The sequence below is a fragment of the Podarcis liolepis genome, assembly GCF_965112155.1.
Source record: "Podarcis liolepis genome assembly, chromosome: 2".
NCBI lineage: Eukaryota > Metazoa > Chordata > Lepidosauria > Squamata > Lacertidae > Podarcis > Podarcis liolepis.
Genome location: NC_139555.1, coordinates 120136790 through 120156421, shown reverse-complemented (window position 1 = coordinate 120156421; position 19632 = coordinate 120136790). Strand labels below are relative to the sequence as shown.

Below are 19632 nucleotides of genomic sequence, written 5' to 3'. Positions count from 1 at the left end.
TTACGAAGCCTCCTTTTGTTCCAGGAGCAGGGAGTCAGGGCGAAGGGGAACGCAGCGCGGCGTCCTTGCCAAGAGCCCGACGCAAAGAAGGCAGAGAGCCGAGGAGGAAAGCGGAAGCTAAACAGAAGAGCAAGGAGTCGTCTGCCCGTCGAGGCAGCGGCGCCTGCGCAATCCCAGCCGAAGAGAAACAGGACAAGAGGAAGGAAAGGTGTCCGGTGTGCGGCAAAATGTTCAAATGGAAATCGAGCCTCGATGCTCACTCCAAAGTCCACACTGGGGAGAAGCCGTTCAAATGCCTGGAGTGTGGGAAGGGCTTCAGCCGGAGCTCCAGCGTGACGTCGCACGAGAAGATCCACAGAGGGGAGAAGCCGTACGAGTGCGCCGATTGCGGCAAGAGCTTCATCCGCCGGGACTCCCTCATCTCGCACCAGAGGATCCACACGGGGGAGAAGCCGTACAAGTGTCTGGAGTGCGGGAGGAGGTTCAACCGGAAAGGGAGCCTTATTTTCCACCAGAGAATCCACGCGAGGGACAAGCCCTACAAGTGCTCGGAGTGCGGCAAGAGCTACTGCAGGAATTCGAGCCTCATCTCTCACCGGAGAATACACACCGGCGAGAAGCCCTTTCAGTGCCTGGAGTGCGGACAGAGTTTCAGAGAGAAGAAGAGCCTCACCGCTCATCAGGGAACCCACACGGGCGAAAAGCCCTTCAAGTGCTTTGAGTGCGGGCAGAGCTTCAACAGCAAAGGCAACCTCAATTTGCACCAGCGGATCCACTCCGGCGAGAAGCCGTTCCGGTGCCTGGAGTGCGGGCAGAGCTTCATCCGGAAAGGCGCCCTTATCTCACATCAGAGCATCCACACCGAGGAGAAGCCCTTCAAGTGCGCCGAGTGCGGGAAGTGCTTCCGGAAGAACTCGAACCTCGTTTCCCACCAGAGCATACACACGGGCGAGAAGCGGTTCCAGTGCTTTGAGTGCGGGAGGAGCTTCACGCGGAGAGGCACGCTCAACTTGCACCAGCTGCTCCACACGGGCGAGAAGCCGTTCAAATGCCTGGAGTGCGGGAAGAGCTTCATTGTGAAAGGGTCCCTCGTTTCGCACCAGAGGATCCACACGGGCGAGAAGCCCTTCCAGTGCCAGGAGTGCGGGAAGAGCTTCATGAGGAGAGACTCCCTCATCTCGCACCAGAATATCCACACGGGAGAGAAGCCCTACACGTGCCCCGAGTGCGGGAAGAGCTTCCGCCAGAAGAGCAACCTCACCGCTCACGAGGGAACCCACACCGGGGAGAAACCTTACAGCTGCCTGGAGTGCGGGAAAAGCTTCCGGCGGAACGAGAGCCTGAAGAAGCACCAGAGGCTGCACCTGGAACAGCTGCCTTGGAACATGGAAATGGCTCCCATGGCGACTCCGGTCCACAGGGGAGGAACCATCCAAATGCTTCGGATGTGGGACGAGCTTCGGCCAGAATATAAGGATCACGTCACATTGAAGAACCCACCCATGGGGGAATCCTAGAAGTGCGCACAGCATGAGGGGAAAGTGCCAATCTTCTTTAGATTCCCTATATTGCAGGGGTTGGACTAGATGACCCCTGGGTCCCTTCCGGCTCTATCGTTCTATGATTCTGTCGTTTGCGATTCACATCCGAAGGAAGCATATGTAACAAAGTAGATTAGAGCAGTCGATGAAGTAGATTAGAGAATCCCCCCCCACCCATGGACCACTTGATGGTCTTGACAAACCATTTAATGACAGTTAATACCTCTTGTTACGTTTGCTTCAGGTTGAGCATTTTCAGGTTGTGTCCTGCAGCGACCCGGAAGTACCGGAAAGGGTTACTTGCGGGTTTCGCCACATGCGCAGACGCACAAAGTGACGTCATGCGCAGAAGCGGCGGATCGCGACCTGTGCAGACGCGGGTTGCGTTCTGCTCATGTTGCGAACGGGACTCTGGAACGGATCCCGTTCGCAACCAGAGATACCACTGTATTCCCCTCCCCTTGCCCGTTTTAGCAATTGTAACACACTGCTAGGTGCTGTATGATTTTAAATGGTATTTTAAATGCTATTTCATAGAATGACAATTTGCATTTGGATCGCAATAAAAGACAATATAAGAAATAAAAGAAGCAATGGAAAATACAGCTAAAAATCAATAGGAATATTTAACACGGACGTGCCATGGCATACCTGAATGAAGCTTGTGGACCACTGGGAACCCCTGGAATAGAACTCTAGTGACCAACTGGACCTTTGCAGCCAACAGAGAGTCCACACGTGAGACTGATGGTCTACAAATGTTCAAATCTCTACAAACCCTGTACTGTACTTAGAGAAATGAATAGAGTCAGAATCTTACAAAGTGTTTTGAGTAAGCATTTAAGCTCATCGCCTTTTGTGAATGAACGATCACTCCTAGTGACCTAGAGCGGCCACCGGCTGGGGACTCAAAAGAGAATTTGGGATGCTTCAGTGGGGTGATGACTAGATGGGGCAGTGATAGTGGCTGATAAAGCTACTATTGAGACACAGAGGGAGAAATGGACTCCCTCTCTCATTTTATGAGAACTCAAGTTTACCTAGTGAAAACAAGCAGCGATGTTTAGTGAGAGAGAGAAAAAGGACGATTAGGACCATCATCTTACACATCGATATAATATTGTGGTTAGGTAGTTAACTGCTTCACTCTTTTGTGAATGAACCATTTTGTGGCTGGCGCCCATGACATCTTCATCAAAATTCCAAGGGTATTCATTGGCAAAAAAAAAAAGTTGATGGCGACCACATCTCTCCCTATATTCTCAATCCAAGCGTACGAGAGGCATTTATCCAGAGTTGGAGGCCGCAATCCTGCCAGCCAAGCAAACACACTCAAGGTGAATGAGAAGCAAGGCCATTGAAAGGTATAGGTCCCCATACACATCTGGGAATATAACTGCCTCAAACTCCCTGGAAGTTTACTTCCAGGTCGACATCTTCCAATGGACTTGTATTTTGTGGGACTTTAAATTGGATGATTCCTCACCCCACCCCATTATGCTCTTTATTTTTATTTCGCAAGGATCGACCACATAGCCCTTTTAAAGTAGAGATCTTTATCCCAGTCTGCATCTGTATTAGATTTGAAACTCATATATGGTTTTCTCCTTGATGCCTCGTAGGAAGTGATTCATAAATTAAAGTAAATAAAGTCCTTTCCATTGTTGAACAAAGAGGCATGAATCCCTGAAATGCTTCCTCTCTCTCTCTCTCTCTCTCTCTCTCTCTGTCTGTCTGTCTCCCCCTCTCCCTCCGTCTCTTTCTTTCTCTCTTTCTCTCCCTCTCCATGACAGGTTGTCAATCAACTGGCGTTTCTGGACCTGGTTCTGTCTGTATCCCTGTAAGAAAAGAGTTTGGACCTACTGTGCGTCTGATGATGTCACCTGGCAGAATTATGGCATCATATGATTTGACAGGCGGGTGCTGCCACTCACCTGCCAAAGTTGATCTGCAAAGCCTGGGATTGGTGGGGAGCTGGGCTCAAACAATAGCTCCTACTGACAGAGAGCCTCTTATGCAAAGGTGCTGCAGACCTCCTGTACACTTGCCCTCTTCCTGGCTTTGCAGAAAAGGGAAGAGGTCTCTCTCTGCTCCCTGACTTGGGGGTCTCCCCACGCATGAGCTGAGCAGACCCTCTATGCATCCTCCCCTGCAGCCCTGGGACTTTCCCCCCTTCTTCCCAATACACCCTATGGGGAAGAGAGAGACTTGGCAGATCCCAGAAGGGGCACTGAGCAGGGGTGCCAACTTGAATAAAATATTTTTTTTGGGGGGGAGGTAAGTCCTGCCACATAATAAATATGTCATCATTTGGAATGTGTTTATGCAGAATGTAGCAGGATATTCACATCTAAAAATGTATTGGGATAATAACACTATATCAATTTATGTAAAAATGTATGGGATAGTACATTGCATTTTTGAACACTTCCCCCCTCTTTTTTCTCTCATGCATATCTTTGTTCGCTTTCCTCCTTCTTCCCCTCTTTATTTCTTTATAATTGATTTTTCCCCAATACAAATATCAAAAAAATCACATGACATGGTGAGCACACACCATTTGAATGCCAATACCCATCAACTTTTGGGGAGCCCGGCCTCCTAAAAAATATTTTTATTGGTCAAATCTTTTTTATTTCAATTTAAATTCAAACATTAAACATCAGCACCAACATTTAGGATTCCCTGAACCCTTTGACTCCCCTCAGCCCTTCAGTGGTTACCATTACAGTGGTGCCTCGCAAGACGAAATTAATTCGTTCCGCAAGTCTCTTCGTCTTGCGAGTTTTTCGTCTTGCGATGCACGGTTTCCCATAGGAATGCATTGAAAATCAATTAATGCGTTCCTAGGGAAACCGCCTTCAGACCAGGTCCGGGGACAGTCTGTCCCCGGACCTCTTCTGAAGGCTGGGGGGGGGGGACACAAGGGCTTTTCTTCCCACCCCCAGCATGTTAAAAAACCCTGGGACAGCGGAGGACTTCTCCGCTGTCCGGGCGATCTTAAAATGCTGGCGGGCGGCATTTTAAAATCGCCCCGGGACAGCGGAGGACTTCTCCGCTGTCCGGGGCGATTTAAAAGCCCCTGGGAAGGCAGGCAGGGGGGACAAAGACTTTTGCCCCCCGCCAGCCTTCAGAAGGTGTTCCCTCCCCGCCGCCGGGCTTCGGAGCATCGTTCCGAAGCCCGGTGGCGGCGGGAGGAGGCGTTCCCGCCCCACCGCCCGGCTTCGGAGGAGGTCCGAGGACAGTGGGGAAGACGCGCTGCGCTTCCCCGCTGTCCCGGATATTTCCCTATGGGCTGTCGTCTTGCGAAGCAAGCCCATAGGGAAATTCGTCTTGCGAAGCGCCTCCAAAACGGAAAACCCTTTCGTCTAGCGGGTTTTCCGTCTTGCGAGGCGTTCGTCTTGCGAGGTACCACTGTATCAATCTTTTTTCAACTGCTTCTCTTCTCTATTTTCCTTAATCCATTTTTACCATAATTTTTAGTACATTACAAGCATTACTCGAAATCCTGCCAAAGGTTTTAGTTGTTTACAGTGTTCTCTTAAATACATTGTAAATTTTTCCCATTCTTTCTTAAAGTTCTTCTCTTCCTGGTTTCTCCCACCCCCACCAATAAAATATTTTAGGGGTAGTCAGAAACCCTAAAAATATTTTATCGGGTGGTGGTGAAGGGACCTCTACCCCTATGAGTTGACTCCTATGGCACAGAGGCAAAATGTGCAGAGCAGAGACAGAAGCCGCCACCCCCCCTTGCAGAAACAGAGAGAGGAGGGAAGGGATTTTGCTCTTGGGGGTCTCCCCACCTCTGGCTTTTACTTCCTGTCCTTTCCAGGGATGCTGCTCAGTGCTTTTTAACCCTTGGCAAGCCAAACGTGCTCAGCTCAGCCCTCTCTGAAATTTCTCTCTTGAAAGCAGGAGTGAGACCATGTGCATTGCGCACCCCTCCCCAAGATGCTTTATTTAGGGGATCCTTTCAGCTGGCATCCTTGTGAGCTGTTCCTTTTGTTGGCTATTTAAAGACGGAGCAGTGAAAAGGCTCTGCAAGAAGGAGGAAACACCATCCTAGAACCAGAGAATGGGAGAGTTGGCAAGGGACCACCTACTCCAGCCCTCTGCCATGCAGGAATTATATATAATAAATGTTCATAAATGTACCAACCAAGCGCATACAGTGGTACCTCGGGTTACATACGCTTCAGGTTACAGACTCCGCTAACCCAGAAATAGTGCTTCAGGTTAAGAACTTTGCTTCAGGATGAGAACAGAAATTGTGCTCCGGCGGCGCGGCAGCAGCAGGAGGCCCCATTAGCTAAAGTGGTGCTTCAGGTTAAGAGCAGTTTCAGGTTAAGTACGGACCTCCGGAACAAATTAAGTACTTAACCCGAGGTACCACTGTACATAGATGTGTGGACCACATGTCTGGAGCAGCACAGGAGGACCGTGGTGAAACCATTTTCACTTCCAAACTGACCAAATGTTTGCTTCAAGGAGGGAGGAGGTGGGGGAGCCACCCCATTGTCTTTTTGTTCACAAATCCTGTCTTAAGGGTATGTCTGTGTATGAATAGGGTGAGCCTGTGACCTGGTTCAGGAACTAAGTATTTGTCATTACAAAAGACTGGCCAGGCGCCCCAGGGTATCCAATCAAGTAAGCATTAACAGGTAACCTGCCAGACAGGAAATAAACAACGCACCCAGATTTCTGTTGTAGACCGCCCTTTCTGTGATGTAGGTATGATGTATCTGGGGGTTGTCTTGGACTCCAAGGTGGGCAATTTAAAATGTCTATATAAGGGCGGACACACCTTTGTTCTGGGTCCTCCTTTCCTGCGTGTGAAAGGGGCACCCTGTTGCAACAGTTCAATAAAGATCAGGCTTACGAGCTGCTTTGCTTCTCAATATTCTCTGGTTGGCCTCTGTTATTTTCTCCAACCGATGGAGAACCTACAAAGGACTCTATAAGGGCTCTTGTGTCCCCCATAAGGGAAGAAGGGCAGATTTACGTTTATTACATAGGTTTATAAGCAGAGGCTCAATGGCCCTCAGTCATGGATGCTCCAGCTGAGATTCTTGCATTGCAGGGGGTTGGGCTAGATGACTCTTGGGGTCCCTTCCAACTCTACGATGATATAATATTGAGGAGAGCAGAACCAGGGGTGCGCAGGTGTAGTTTGAGACTGCTGGTGGTCTCGACAGACTATTTCATTAATTCCACCCCCCCCCCACCCACTGGGGGGTGGAATTAATGAAATAATCTGCATGACTTTTAAAAGATTGACGATTTGCATTGGGGTCGCGATAAAATACAATGTGAGAAGTAAAAGAAGAGGTGAAAAGGAATGCCACTAAAAATCCATATGAATATTTAACACGGGCGTCCCTGAACCAGGCCGCGGTTGCTAGGGGGGCGCCCGGTTGCTAAGCAGCCGGCAGCAGGCCCGGTTGCTAAGGGGCGGAGCCGGCCGAGGCGACGCGAGGGAAAGGGGAAAGGGACCCGGATGAGGCCGGGCGGAGCTGCGCTCGCGGCCGGAAGGAAGCCAGGCTCACCGCGACCCACAGGTAACCATGGCAACGGGGGAGGGGGGAGATTTCTCTGCGACGATATTAAGGGCCCCTCAGGCATCTGGGGAGGAGCAGGACTTGCATGTCAACCTTAAGATTCTTTTTTTCATCAGGGCCATTTTCTCCCCTGAGCTTAAGGAGCTCCAGAGACCCCGCTCCATTGCCTGAGCCCAGATGCCAGGGCTTAGGGCGGCCGCCTTTGATTGGGGGCGATTGATTTTCTCACCTGGTCCTGAATCCACTTCACAGCAACCCATTGCAATCTGTTGCAGCCTCACAGGGCGACCCCTCTGCAATTTGTCTCTCACACACTTATGAATGTGTAAATCTGTCTGTGCTTGGCCACCCAGAGCTTATTTTTACTACATACTTTGTGGTTTTATATCTTGATTTTATTCTGTGAACCGGCCTGAGACTCCCGGGTATAGGGCAGTATATAAATTAAATTAATAATAATAATAATACACGGCCTTCCACACACCCACGTTTTTTGGAAGAGGAGCCCTAACTCGGCAGGCAGGCAGGCAGAAGACCTGAAATTCAGGACAAAATAATAGCAGTAACAATAATAATTTAATTATTTATGCCCCGCCCATCTGGCTGGGTCTCTCCAGCCACTCTGGGCGGCTCCCAACAGAATATTTAAAACACAATAAAACATCAAACATTAAAAACTTCCCTACAACTGTATCTGTACATTTTACGTAGCGTTTCACACTGAAATACAGGACAATCCTGCATTATACAGGACAGGTGGCAAGCCTGCCAGCGCTGGTTCCCAGATACGAGAGACCATGTTGGAGGATACAGGAAGAAGCCCTCAAGCTGCCCAGGCTGAGAGCAGTGGGAAATTCTGGGAAGGCAGTGTGAAGAAGAACCTGGGTCAGGAAAGCAACATCCTCTGTTCAGATGCTCCAAGCCAGCGCTTCAGGCATTTCTGCTACCAGGAGGCTGAAGGACCCAGAGCGGTTTGCAGCCGACTCCACAATCTCTGCCATCAGTGGCTGAAGCCGGAGCGATACACAAAAGCTCAGATCTTGGACCTGGTGATCCTGGAGCAATTCCTGGCTGTCCTTCCCCCGGAGATGGAGAGCTGGGTCAGGGAATGTGGAGCGGAAACCAGTTCCCAAGCGGTGGCCCTGGCAGAAGGTTTCCTCCTGAGTCAGGCAGAGGAGAAGAAGCAGGCAGAGCAGCAGGTGAGACACTTTAATCTTAATAGTTTTGTGCTGATGGCTGTATTTTCATAAACTTAAAATAAACAAAAACATTTTTATTGTTTTGGATATTAGAGGCTGCAGCAAAAATAACTTACTTGTTAAATTTTAACTGCTATATTACAACCTATGCGCCAGTCATCCATTATCCCTTTTCTTCTATTGTTTAGGTATTTAGAATATAAATGTTTAAAAATCCCATATACAGTGGTCCCTCGGGTTACATACGCTTTAGGTTACATACGCTTCTGGTTACAGAGTCCACTAACCCAGAAATAGTACCTGAGGTACCACTGTATCTCTCTCTCTCTCTCTCTCTCTATCTATCTATCTATCTATCTATCTATCTATGTTTACCCAGGTATTCAGTGTCTGAAGTTTTATTGAGTGACATGTTACATTAGGGCATCTCCTAACATGTATTCCATGTATATGCTTTTTCTCATCCATTTCTCTCTTTACTCCCTGCATATTCTAGTTTCACGAGCAGGAAGCAGATGCTGATCTCCCCGAGGCAGAGGAGACGCCATGGATGCCGAAAATACCTTCTCTTCCTTGTGGTGGGGCAGAAGCCGCCTCAGTAAAACTATATCAGGTAAGCAGGCGGCGGGGAATGATCACTGGGTAGCCAAGTGGGGACAGGATCCTGGCCCTCGTTGCCAGACGAACTCAAGCTCCCGATTCTTTTTCTGACAAAGCCTTTGCTGCATCCATCGGATTGGTACAAGGTGTGGCTTACAAAGTATAGCAGGTACAAGACAGGTATTTCTGCACTAGCTAAGGTGTTGATCCAGCAGGTTTCGTGTCCAGTGTGTCTTCATTTTGAAGAGCGGGGCGGGCAGCAGCTGAAGTCCAAGAATTGGCAAGAAAGTGGGCATGCCTTCCACCTAAACATTAGGAAGAACTTCCTGACACAGGGGTCTGCAACCTTTAAGACAAAAAGAGCCACTTGGACCCGTTTCCGAAAAAACAACAACAACTGGGAGCCGCAAAAACATTGCAACATTTAAAACAAATATAACACTGCATATATTGTTTCTTACCTTAATGCTATATATACAGGATCGTGCAGTCAGCTGTCAATCTCAAGAAAAAAGGACAAATTAATAGCTAATTAAAGTATTTAATTTACAACCAGGTAACCAGGTTAATGGGACTTTTGCTCCTGAACCTCAGTGCTCAGTGTCTGCACATCAGGGCTGTAAGACGTCACCTTCATTTTCACACAGGCTTGCAAGCTGTCATCTGTGAGGCGTGATCGGTGTTTGTTTTTAAGATAGTTCATGTTGGAGAAGACCTGCTCACATACATATGTGGAAGAGACCACAAGGGCCATCGAGTCCAACCCCCTGCCAAGCAGGAAACACCATCAGAGCACTCCTGAGATATGGTTGTCAAGCCTCTGCTTAAAGACCTCCAAAGAAGGAGACGCCACCACACTCCTTGGCAGCAATTCACCAAACTTTCACCAAACTTTCCCCTGCTTAAGTTTAAAAAGGGGCTTCAAGCAACTAAAAAGGGGCTTCAGGCAACTAACTCCACGTGGAATTCCACGCGACCGCGACTGCATAATCAATGCCACAAAATGCCAAAGAAAATTAACCAGGGCCCCAGTGAACTATAAATCATAATCAGTGCCTGATGTAAATAATAATTAATTATGAGGGCCCAATGTCATCCTCGTCATTATAAAAATAATCCCTCTCTTCGCGCTGCCCAGCCTCCCAAGAAAAAACCCCCACTTCAAACGGTCACAAAGCACAAATTCCACGCGACCGCGACTTGCTATGCCCAATAATCAATGCCCCAAAATGCCATAGAAAATTAATCAGGGCCCCAGTGTACCATAAATCATAATCAGTGCCTGATGTAAATAATAATTAATAATGAGGCATTCGTCATTATAAAAATACCTTTTTTGACACTTTTTATTATTTCTTTGTTTGCCCCCTCAGAATTACTCCTCCTCATAGAAATAAACATTAAATTAACAAGTTACCTTTTTTTGACTGTGTGTTCTTCACTCCCCTTCAAAACAGTGACCAGTGTATATGCCCCCTTTCAATGCAGCCTGCTTACAAAGGCGGGACGACAAAGACCAGCAATAAGCTGTTGCATAACGTTCCCCAAGGAAAGTGTTAGCTATTCACCAAACTTTCCCCTGCTTAAGTTTAAAAAGGGGCTTCAGGCAACTAAAAAGGGGCTTCAGGCAACTAACTCCCACGTGGAATTGCCTATAGTAAGATGGCGGCCGCCTCAGAAGACCGCATGGGCAGATAAGATGGCTGCTGGGACGATCCGGTTACCCAGCAACAGCACAGCTGATTCCGACGCTTTTGAAAGCAGCTGGCAAAGCAAGCGTTGGAGTGCCGAAGGCACCTCACCCCCACAAGGAGAATGCTGCGCATGTGACCAAATAGCGAGAACTTACTTTGCTAGAGACAAGCCCCGACGCTACCACAAGCCTCCCTCTCTTCGCGCCGCCCAGCCTCCCAAGAAAAAAACCCCACCTCAAACAGTCACAAAGCACAAATTCCACGCGACCACGACTTGATCCGCCAACAACCTGATCCGCCAGGCGCGCCGAGTCCTCCCCAGGAAAGGTAAAATGCGGCAATGAGCTTGCATAGCGCGCTAGGCTCCCAGCAGCGAATCGACTTGGATAGGCAGCAAGCAATCCAAACGGAGAGGCGCCCCCAGTAGATAAGGGAGTGATCCAATCATAAGCGGCTTTTTGCGTGTTTCTGCCCAGAAAATGCGCCTCCTCCCCTCGCCTCCTCCCCTCGCCTCCGCCCCGGAGCCGCAGCAAAGGCTTTAAAGAGCCGCATGCGGCTCTGGAGCCGCAGGTTGCCGACCCCCGTCCTGACAGTAAGAGCTGTTCAACAGTGGAATTTGCTGCCAAGGAGTGTGGTGGAGTCTCCTACTTTGGAGGTCTTTAAGCAGAGGCTTGACAACCATATGTCAGGAGTGCTCTGATGGTGTTTCCTGCTTGGCAGGGGGTTGGACTCGATGGCCCTTGTGGTCTCTTCCAACTCTATGATTCTATGATTCTTGTGGGCTGGAGCCTGTGAAGTTGGTTTGCAGAGAAGTGGAGTTGGTCCTGGCTCAGCAACCGAATATGCTTTCAGTGACCTCCCCAGAAGTCTGTGGGAGAAAATTCCCTTGGTGGAGGATGGGGGTTCAAAGGGTCACACCAAACCCCCCAATTAGTCTGACTTCATTCAGTAATGCATTACCAGACGAAAGAGTCTGTGAGAGCATATCCATTAGCAAATGTGCATCGTCAAGGCTGTTTCTTCTCTAGCCAACCACTTTCTGCCACCTCAACACCCCACCATCTCCCCCATTCATCCAACTACAGTCCTTGAAAACACCCAACCCAAGTTTTTTTGCTCTCAGTTCAGAGCCTGCCTTCATGCCTTATCTGGAGTTGTCTTTCACACTAACAGTTAGCGCTGGGTTTCTCCTTATTTATTTATTTATTTATTTATTTATTTATTTATTTACCACCCTATACCCTGAGGTCTCAGGGCAGTTCACAGAAAAGATCACAATATATAAAATCAAAATAAAAACAATAACCCAATAACACCACACCACACCCCCAAAAGAGCCACATTTTAAAAGGGTGTAGGGTGTCAATCAGGTCAACCAAAGGCCTGGTTAAAAAGGAACATATTAGCCTGGCGCCTAAAGTTGTATAATGAAGGCACCAGGCAAACTTCCCTGGGGAGAGCATTCCACAGACAGGGAGCCACTGCAGAGAAGGCCCTGTTCTCGCGTTGTCACCCTCCAGACCTCTCGAGGCGGAGGCACATGAAGGAGGGCCTCAGAAGATGATCTCAGGTGCATATGTAAAGAGTCGGTCCTTGAGGTATTGCGGTCCTGACCCGTTTAAGGCTTTATAGGTCAAAATTTGGCCTGGAATTTGAATTTGGCCTGGAGACTAATCAGTAGCCAGTGCATTTGGACCAGGATTGGTGTAACATGGTCAAACTGTTGCTCCAGTGAGCAACCTGGCCACTGAATTCTGCGCTAGCTGAAGTTTCCAAACCGTCTTCAGAGGCAGCCCTACATACAACACATTGCACTTTGTAACAGTTCTTACCAGTTCTTTGGTCAGGCTTCACTCTGGTGTAGTGACCCCAGCCTCACTGATAATAGTTTTTGTAGAATTTCTACCTCTAGTGGGAGGCTCTTCGCTGATAGAAGGTACCAGAAGCAGCTCCACAATAAGGGGTGTCTTGAGTAGAGGTTTCCGATGTGACAGGCAGAACGCTTCTCTGTCAGTCTTCCTCGTTTCCTACCTTATTTTCCCAATGGCCCTCCTGAAGGATTAAATCCTATAAGGAGATACCCACCAACCTCACCCTTAATTGTTTTGTCTGATTGCACTTGAAGGGGGGAGAATTGAAGCAGTAACTGTGCAGGGTGAAATGTTTCTTTCTCTTTCAGGATCTTTTGGTATTTGAGGAGGTGGGTGTTTACTTCACTGGGGAGAAGTGGGCGCTGCTGGATTCAAACCAAAGGACCCTGCACAGGGAGGTCATGAAGAAATGTGGGATCATGACCTCTCTAGGTAAAGTTCCTTCTGTTTAAAGTTTGATAAAAATCAGTGTCCAAGTTCTAATAAATTATTGGAACCTTTTTTCTTTTTCCATTCTTATCTACTGGCAGAGGGCTCAGTAGTTATTTCTGATATTTTTAATTCATATGAGTTTGTATTGAACTGTTTTGATAAACTTGGTTGTGCTTTATTTAGATGTGACTGTATTTTTTATATAGTGGTACCTCAGGTTACATACGCTTCAGGTTACAGACTCCGCTAACCCAGAAATAGTACCTCGGGTTAAGAACTTTGCTTCAGGATGAGAACAGAAATCGTGCTAGGCGGTGCGGCAGCAGCAGGAGGCCCCAATTAGCTAAAGTGGTGCTTCAGGTTAAGAACAGTTTCAGGTTAAGAACGCATCTCCGGAACGAATTAAGTACGTAACCAGAGGTACCACTGCATTATAGTGACCATAATGAGAAGAGAAGCCCAGAATCACAGGCAGAAGCTGAAGCAGGAGAGGAGGGAGGCCAAGAGGCAAAGATGGGGCAGGCTGGTGAAGAGGCCACCAGCTCCCCTCTCTCCTGGTCTCCCTGAACCAAGAGAGGCATGAAGTGGGAGGAGCAAAGACAGCCACACTGGCATAGTCTCTGATTGCTTGGGAAGGAGAGGAGGAGATCCAGCCAGCTGTAGGGAGGTGGGGACCTCTGGTCTTGGCAACTGCTTCATGGGGACAAGACCTGAGTTCTCATTAGGCCTGACACTTGTGTTTTGCTAATAAAGAGTTACCGTATCTTTCACTCTATAGGACGCATCCTACCATAGGACGCACCTTGTTTTAGAGGGGGAGAACAAGAAAAAAAAAATCTCCCCCTCTCTGCTCAGCGCCCCTTCAGCGAAGCGGCAGGAGAAATGGAGCCCCTTCCATTTCTCCTCCCGCTTCGCTGAAGGGGCGCTGCGCAGCTCTCCCTCTCTGCTGAAGACAGGAGAGTCTTGCTCTCCCGGCTTCAGCAAAAGGAACCCGAAGCCTTTGGAGCGCAGCGCGAGTATCCCTGAAGCCTGGAGAGCGAGAGGGGTCGGTGCGCACCGACCCCTCTCGCTCTCCAGGCTTCCACGAAAGCAATGCGTAGCCTCCGGAGCACACACATTTCCCCTTTATTTTTGGAAGGGGAAAAGTGTGTCCTATAGAGCGAAAAATACGGTAACTCTAGCTTGCTTGGGGTGATTTACTGCTGGCTCGCTGCTGTCATCTAGCACCCTGCTTCCTTCAGTGGCCAGCCAGATGCTTCCATCAGCAGGGTGTAAAGGCATAAGCCCTCTGTGATTCTTCCTTCAGAGCAGCTGGTATTGAGAAGCAAACCTCTTCTGAAGCTCTAACTTAGTGTGACTTGGCCAGAGAAAAAGCCAGATGTAAATAATCTAAATACATAACAACAGAAAAAGGGTATAAATAATCCAATATCTTCCTGCCATTCTAGGCAGTGAAATAACAGCAGCCATCAGTTCGGGGCCGCCTGTTCTTCAGGATGGAATGGGAACGGATTCCACGCAACCAGACAAGGTAAGGGGTTGATCATCCCAGATCCTTCAGTGACCTTCAGTGCCCATTCCACCTTCATGCTTCAGTGATGAGTGTGAACAGGTCTCTGTCCTCTCCTCATCTTCCTGGGCCTGAACCATCACCTTTGCTTCTGTCAATTTGCCCACTGAGGAGATTGCAAGCGCCATAGCTCTGTTGCAGAACATCTGCTTTGTATGCACAAGTTCTTGGGTTCAGTTCCCAGCATCTCCATGTAGAGCTGGGAGACTCCAGAAACCCTGGAGGGCCTCTGCCGGTCAGTGTAGACTCAGTATAATGCAGCTTCTTTAAAGACTTTCTTTTCTCTCTCTCTTTTTTTTTGGGGGGGGGGGTAATCTTTATTTACTTTTCTTCACTTTTATTTGTACAAGAAACATGCAAAACAGCATTTGACAGCATATAAAGAGCAAAACATAAACATATATATTAGAAGCAAAAAAACTTGTCTTGATGATATGGAAGAGCCGCAAAAAGATCCATTGAGCACATGGATTGATAATATGGACAGATTAGTTACATACGAATGAATTGCATGTCGACGCAAAAAAAGAATGGATAAATGTGAAGAAATCTGGAACAAATATTTAAGCGATAAGGCGCTTAAGTGGTGGGAAGTAGGAGAGAGAGGTGGGAAAATATTGTTTTAAAAGGTGTAGTTGTAGGTATATCAGTGTATTCAAATCTGAATTGTCAAATTGTATTATTATTGTTATTATGGTTTTTGTTGTATGTGTCTTTTGCGGTTGATGTTTGTATCAAAAAAATGATTAAACAAATTTTTTAAAAAGCAAAACATATAATAAAAATAAAATGGCATGTATGTGCATGGCTGTGTATACGTGCATTGCGCCAACCTGGAAGTGATAAACGTCATAAAGATGTCACTGGAAGGGTGGAATAAGGTGTTTGCAGGCTTTTCCAATGGGTTTCAATTAAATGAAATTTTGCCACCACGCACGGTGCCTCAGAATGTAACCCCCCGCCTAAACGGGGGGGCTGCTTGTAATACATTTGTATTTGGGCTAAGTATCAAAGCTCAAGCTGTGAAAGGAAACAAGTTGTGTCCAGAGAGGGAGCCACCACGGAAAAGGCCCATTCTCGTGTTGCCACCCTCTGGGCCCCTTGTGGAGAGGGGGCGCACAGAGAAGGGCCTCAGAGGACGATCACAGGGCCCAGATTGGGGAGAGGCAGTCCAAATCAGATAAAAAGCACCCGGTGGCTCCGAGCCGTGTCTAAATCTTACGTCAACGTGTAATTTCCTCCATTATAGCCGACTTTCAGGACTTCCAACAAGCCTTTCAAGCTGAAAGCTTTCCCAGTTTCTAAGACGTTTTTACTGCTTTATCATTTGCTGCTTGCTGCCCTGGGCTGTTTGGGGAAGAAGTCTGGGATATAAATTTAAGAAATCGGATAGATCTGAGGGTGGGATCTGGCGACCCTCCAGCTGGACTCCCAACTCCCATCATCCCTGACTATTGGCCATGGTAGCTGGAGCTGATGGAAGTTGAGGTCGGGTGGCTTAAATCCTCCTGCGGAGAAAGGCCTGCTTGGCTGCCCCACTTTTACTGCCTTACTTGCAGTAAGTAGAAGGGGAAGAAGCATGACTTGTTGCCTGTTTGAACCCTATGTCTTCTAGGGCCTGGTGACCTTTGAGGACGTGACTGTGTGCTTCAATGAGGAGGAGCTGGCAGTGCTGGATCCGTATCAGAGAGACCTGCACAGGGAAGTCATGGAAGAGAACTTTTGGAACGTGTCTTCTCTGTGTAAGCTTTCCTCCTTTTTCACCTCCGGGGTCAGAAGCAGACTGTAAACATTAGGAAACAAATAATATGTTTCTGAGCACAATTCAAAGTGCTGGTGCTGACCTCTAAAGCCCTAAACGGCCTCAGCCCCAGTATACCTGAAGGAGCATCTCCACCCCCACTGTTCAGCCCGGACACTGAGGTCCAGCGCTGAGGGCCTTATGGCGGTTCCCTCCTTGCGAGAAGTGAGGTTACAGGGAACCAGGCAGAGGGCCTTCTCAGTAGTGGCGCCCACCATGTAGAACGCCCTCCCGCCAGATGTCAAGGAAATAAACAACTATCTGACTTTTAGAAGACATTTGATGGCAGCCCTGTTTAGGGAAGTTTTTAATGTTTGATGTTTTATTGTGTTTTTAATATTCTTTGGGAGCCGCCCAGAGTGGCTGGGGTATAAATTTATTATTATTATTATTATTATTATTATTATTATTATTATTATTATTAACATCCTCAACACAATGTAGTGGATTATGAAAAGGAGTGTCTGTTGACTTACAGCTGTAAACTAATTCCCTTACTCTCTTGTGGCCTTACTACATTGTGCCACTTCTCTTTTCCAGCATGTGATAGACTCACGTGGAAGAGTGAGACTGAGCAAGAACTGTGTGGCGCGTCACTGAAAAGAGACAGAAGCAGAGAGAGGAAAGAGTGGAGGCGGAAAACGGAAGCAAAACAGAAGGGAAGGAAAAGTTCTGTGGTTTATCAACCCTGTGGCTTCCAGGAAATCCCAACCCAAGACAAAATGGCGGAAGGAAAAGAAAGGAATAGGCATCCTGTGTGCAAGAAGACCTTCGGTTTGAAACCAAGTTTTAATGTTCAACGGAGAACGCAAACACTGGAGAAACCACTTCAGTGCTCCGAGTACGGAAAGGGCTTAAGCCACCGTTCAGAACTCAAGACCCGTAAGAGAGTCCTCCTAGAGGAGAAAGTGTTTCACTGCTTGGAGTGTGGGAAGAACTTCAGTGGGCATTCGAGCCTCAGGACCCACCAGAGAATCCACATAGGGGAGAAGCCGTTTCAGTGCTCCGAGTGCGGAAAGAGCTTCACTCAGAAAATCAACCTCCATTCCCATCAGAAAATCCACACGGGAGAAAAACCGTTCAGATGCTCCGAGTGTGGAAAGAGCTTCATCAAGAACACGGACCTCACACGGCACCAAAGGATCCACACCGGGGAGAAACCCTACGCCTGCTCCGAGTGCGGCATAAATTTCCGCCACAAGTGGAACCTGAGGAACCATCAGAGGCTGCACACAGGGGAGCAGCCCTTTAAATGCGCCGAGTGCGGGAAGAACTACGTCAACAGCACGAACCTCCTTTCACATCAGAGAAGCCACACGGGGGAGAAGCCATTTCAGTGCTTGCAGTGCGGGAACTACTTCCGGAGGAACGGGGACCTTGCTAGGCACCAGAGGGTCCACACAGGGGAGAAGCCCTACAAGTGCTTGATATGTGGGAAAAAGTTCAGTCAGAACTCGAGCCTCCATGCCCACGAGAGGAGCCACACAGGAGAAACAGTACGGATGCTCAAGGTGTGGAAAGAGCTTTGGCCGGAACAGGCCTAACACCACATCGGAGAATCCGCACGGGAATTTCATGTAGAAGTGTTGGAAGCAAGTGTGGGAATGTTCAGGGATGCAGGAGAGGCTATATTGTTTGATTATATCCTTTCCAACTTGTGTTAACAATTTATACAGTTTAGCAGAGTAACATTCCCCTTTTAAAACTTGCACAGCGGGTGCGTTTGCTCAGGCTCGCTAAAGCTTCTAAAATAAGTTTCGTTGATAATTCCCTATTCAGTCCCTCATAAAAAGATAAGACATGACACAGTCTTCTATAAAAGTATAAAAAGAGTTTACTCACACATTCTGTTCACAATTGTATCCCAGAAAGCAGACTTAAGTTAGAAAAGTAATATACCTGGAAACTATCCTTTAAGGAGATAGCCCCTTTGGAAACCAAGAGAGCATGTTAGGCTAAGCAGATGTTGCTTCTTCGATGGATATTGTCAGAGAGAGAGAGAGATGGATGACCAGTCTTGCTCTTTTGTCACCTGAGCAGGTGAGGTTACGCCCACCTTTAGTCACATGCAGAGTAAGCCTGCCCCAGCCTAAGAGAAAGTTCCGACTGGCTGGTCCAGACATCCCCTTTTATGTCCACTTTAGGGATGCTGTACTTCTGTTTCACATCCCACAGCAAGAACGTAAGGAAAGCCTGGCTGCTGGATCAGGCCAGGATCAGCATCCTGTTCTCAAGGTGGCCAGCCAGATTCTTGTGGGGAATCTGGCAAGCAGTAACCGAATACAAGAGCATTCTCCCCTGCTGCAGTTTCCAGAAATTGGCATTCAGCAGCGTTGCTGCCCCCAGCTGTGAAGGCAGTGCTCAGCTTCCATCATTGCCAGTAGCCATTGAAAGATTAAAGTAGGTAAAGGACCCCTATTCATTAATCTCAGTGGGTCTACTCTGAGGAGCACTTAGTTGAATACAACCCAGGATGTTTGGGGATCCTATGACTGTGCTGGCAAGTATTGTCACCCTCTTCCTTCACATTACCCTCTGCCAGCCTGGTGCTTTCCAGGTTTCTTGGACTACAAAACCCATCACCCTTGACCACTAGTTGTGCCGCTGGCAACTATACTACAAAACCCATGTTTTGCACCAGGTTGATGAAGGCTGCTTTACAGACAGTAGTAACATAGCCTTTCAGTTTTGTTTAAATGCTCTAATCTAAGTCGCCATTTGTTACAATAAACCATTATATTAAATTATTGGCTTCTTCTGGCATGTGTGTATGTTTCTCCTGGTTTCCTTTTAATTCAAATTTAAAGCTTTCGTGGATATAAGTGGCCTTTAAGCACTTAAGCAGAAGTGAGGGTTGGGAAGAGAAATGAAATGAAATGAAATGGAAAAGAAAGGAATGTCCACTTTGCATTTCTGTTAAAAACTCAAGGCAGTTCACATACAAAAACAATGCAAGCATAAAGAATTCATGAAACTTAGGCTCCATCTGCACAACAACAATTTATTATTTGTACACAGCCTTTTAGTTATTTGAAGATGGCAATCATATCTCCTCTGTCTCCTCCAGGGTAAACATACCCAGCTCCTTCAACCGTTCCTCATATGGCTTGGTTCCCGGAGACTTGCGGGTGATGGGAGTTGTAGTCCAGCAACATCTGGGGACCCCAGGCTGAAAAACACAGGCCTGTAAGCTCCTCCAGTGGCTCAGGAGCAGCAGAGCTACTCTTCTTTACAAGGGAAGCAGGAAGTTGGCAAATATCAGGGCTTTGTGGCTTGAGACCTCAAGGACCACTTCTCATATGAACTGACCCAAAGCCTGAGACCATCCTCTGAGGCCTTTCTTCATGTGCCTCCATGAGACGCCCA

At 47.8% G+C, this 19632-nt stretch overlaps 2 protein-coding genes across 4 annotated transcripts in view; both read left to right on the top strand.

Moving 5' to 3' along the window:
• Positions 1-3214, top strand: part of LOC310701313 (uncharacterized protein) — a 172945-nt gene extending 169731 nt beyond the window's left edge. For all 3 annotated transcript variants that reach the window (XM_083492032.1, XM_083492033.1, XM_083492031.1), the window contains one exon: positions 25-3214. In XM_083492032.1, coding sequence (XP_083348158.1) covers positions 25-1517 — 1493 coding nt within the window. In that variant the 3' untranslated portion in view covers positions 1518-3214. The remainder of the gene's footprint in view (positions 1-24) is intronic.
• Positions 3215-7008: 3794 nt separating this feature from the next.
• Positions 7009-19010, top strand: LOC310701411 (zinc finger protein 75D-like). Its single transcript, XM_083492220.1, has 7 exons — positions 7009-7099; positions 7851-8298; positions 8795-8911; positions 12772-12895; positions 14344-14426; positions 16081-16207; positions 16807-19010. The coding sequence occupies exons 2-7, from the start codon at positions 7897-7899 to the stop codon at positions 17808-17810; spliced, it is 1857 nt and encodes a 618-aa protein (XP_083348346.1). The 5' UTR covers positions 7009-7099; positions 7851-7896; the 3' UTR covers positions 17811-19010.
• The last annotated feature ends 622 nt before the right edge of the window (positions 19011-19632 follow it).

Excerpts from the sequence above, each read along its gene's own strand:
- LOC310701411 (XM_083492220.1), top strand. The coding sequence starts at position 7,897 with ATGTTGGAGGATACAGGAAGAAGCCCTCAAGCTGCCCAGGCTGAGAGC. Across the intron at positions 12,896-14,343 it reads TGGGATCATGACCTCTCTAG|GCAGTGAAATAACAGCAGCC; the intron begins GTAAAGTTCCTT and ends CTGCCATTCTAG. Across the intron at positions 16,208-16,806 it reads TTGGAACGTGTCTTCTCTGT|CATGTGATAGACTCACGTGG; the intron begins GTAAGCTTTCCT and ends TCTCTTTTCCAG.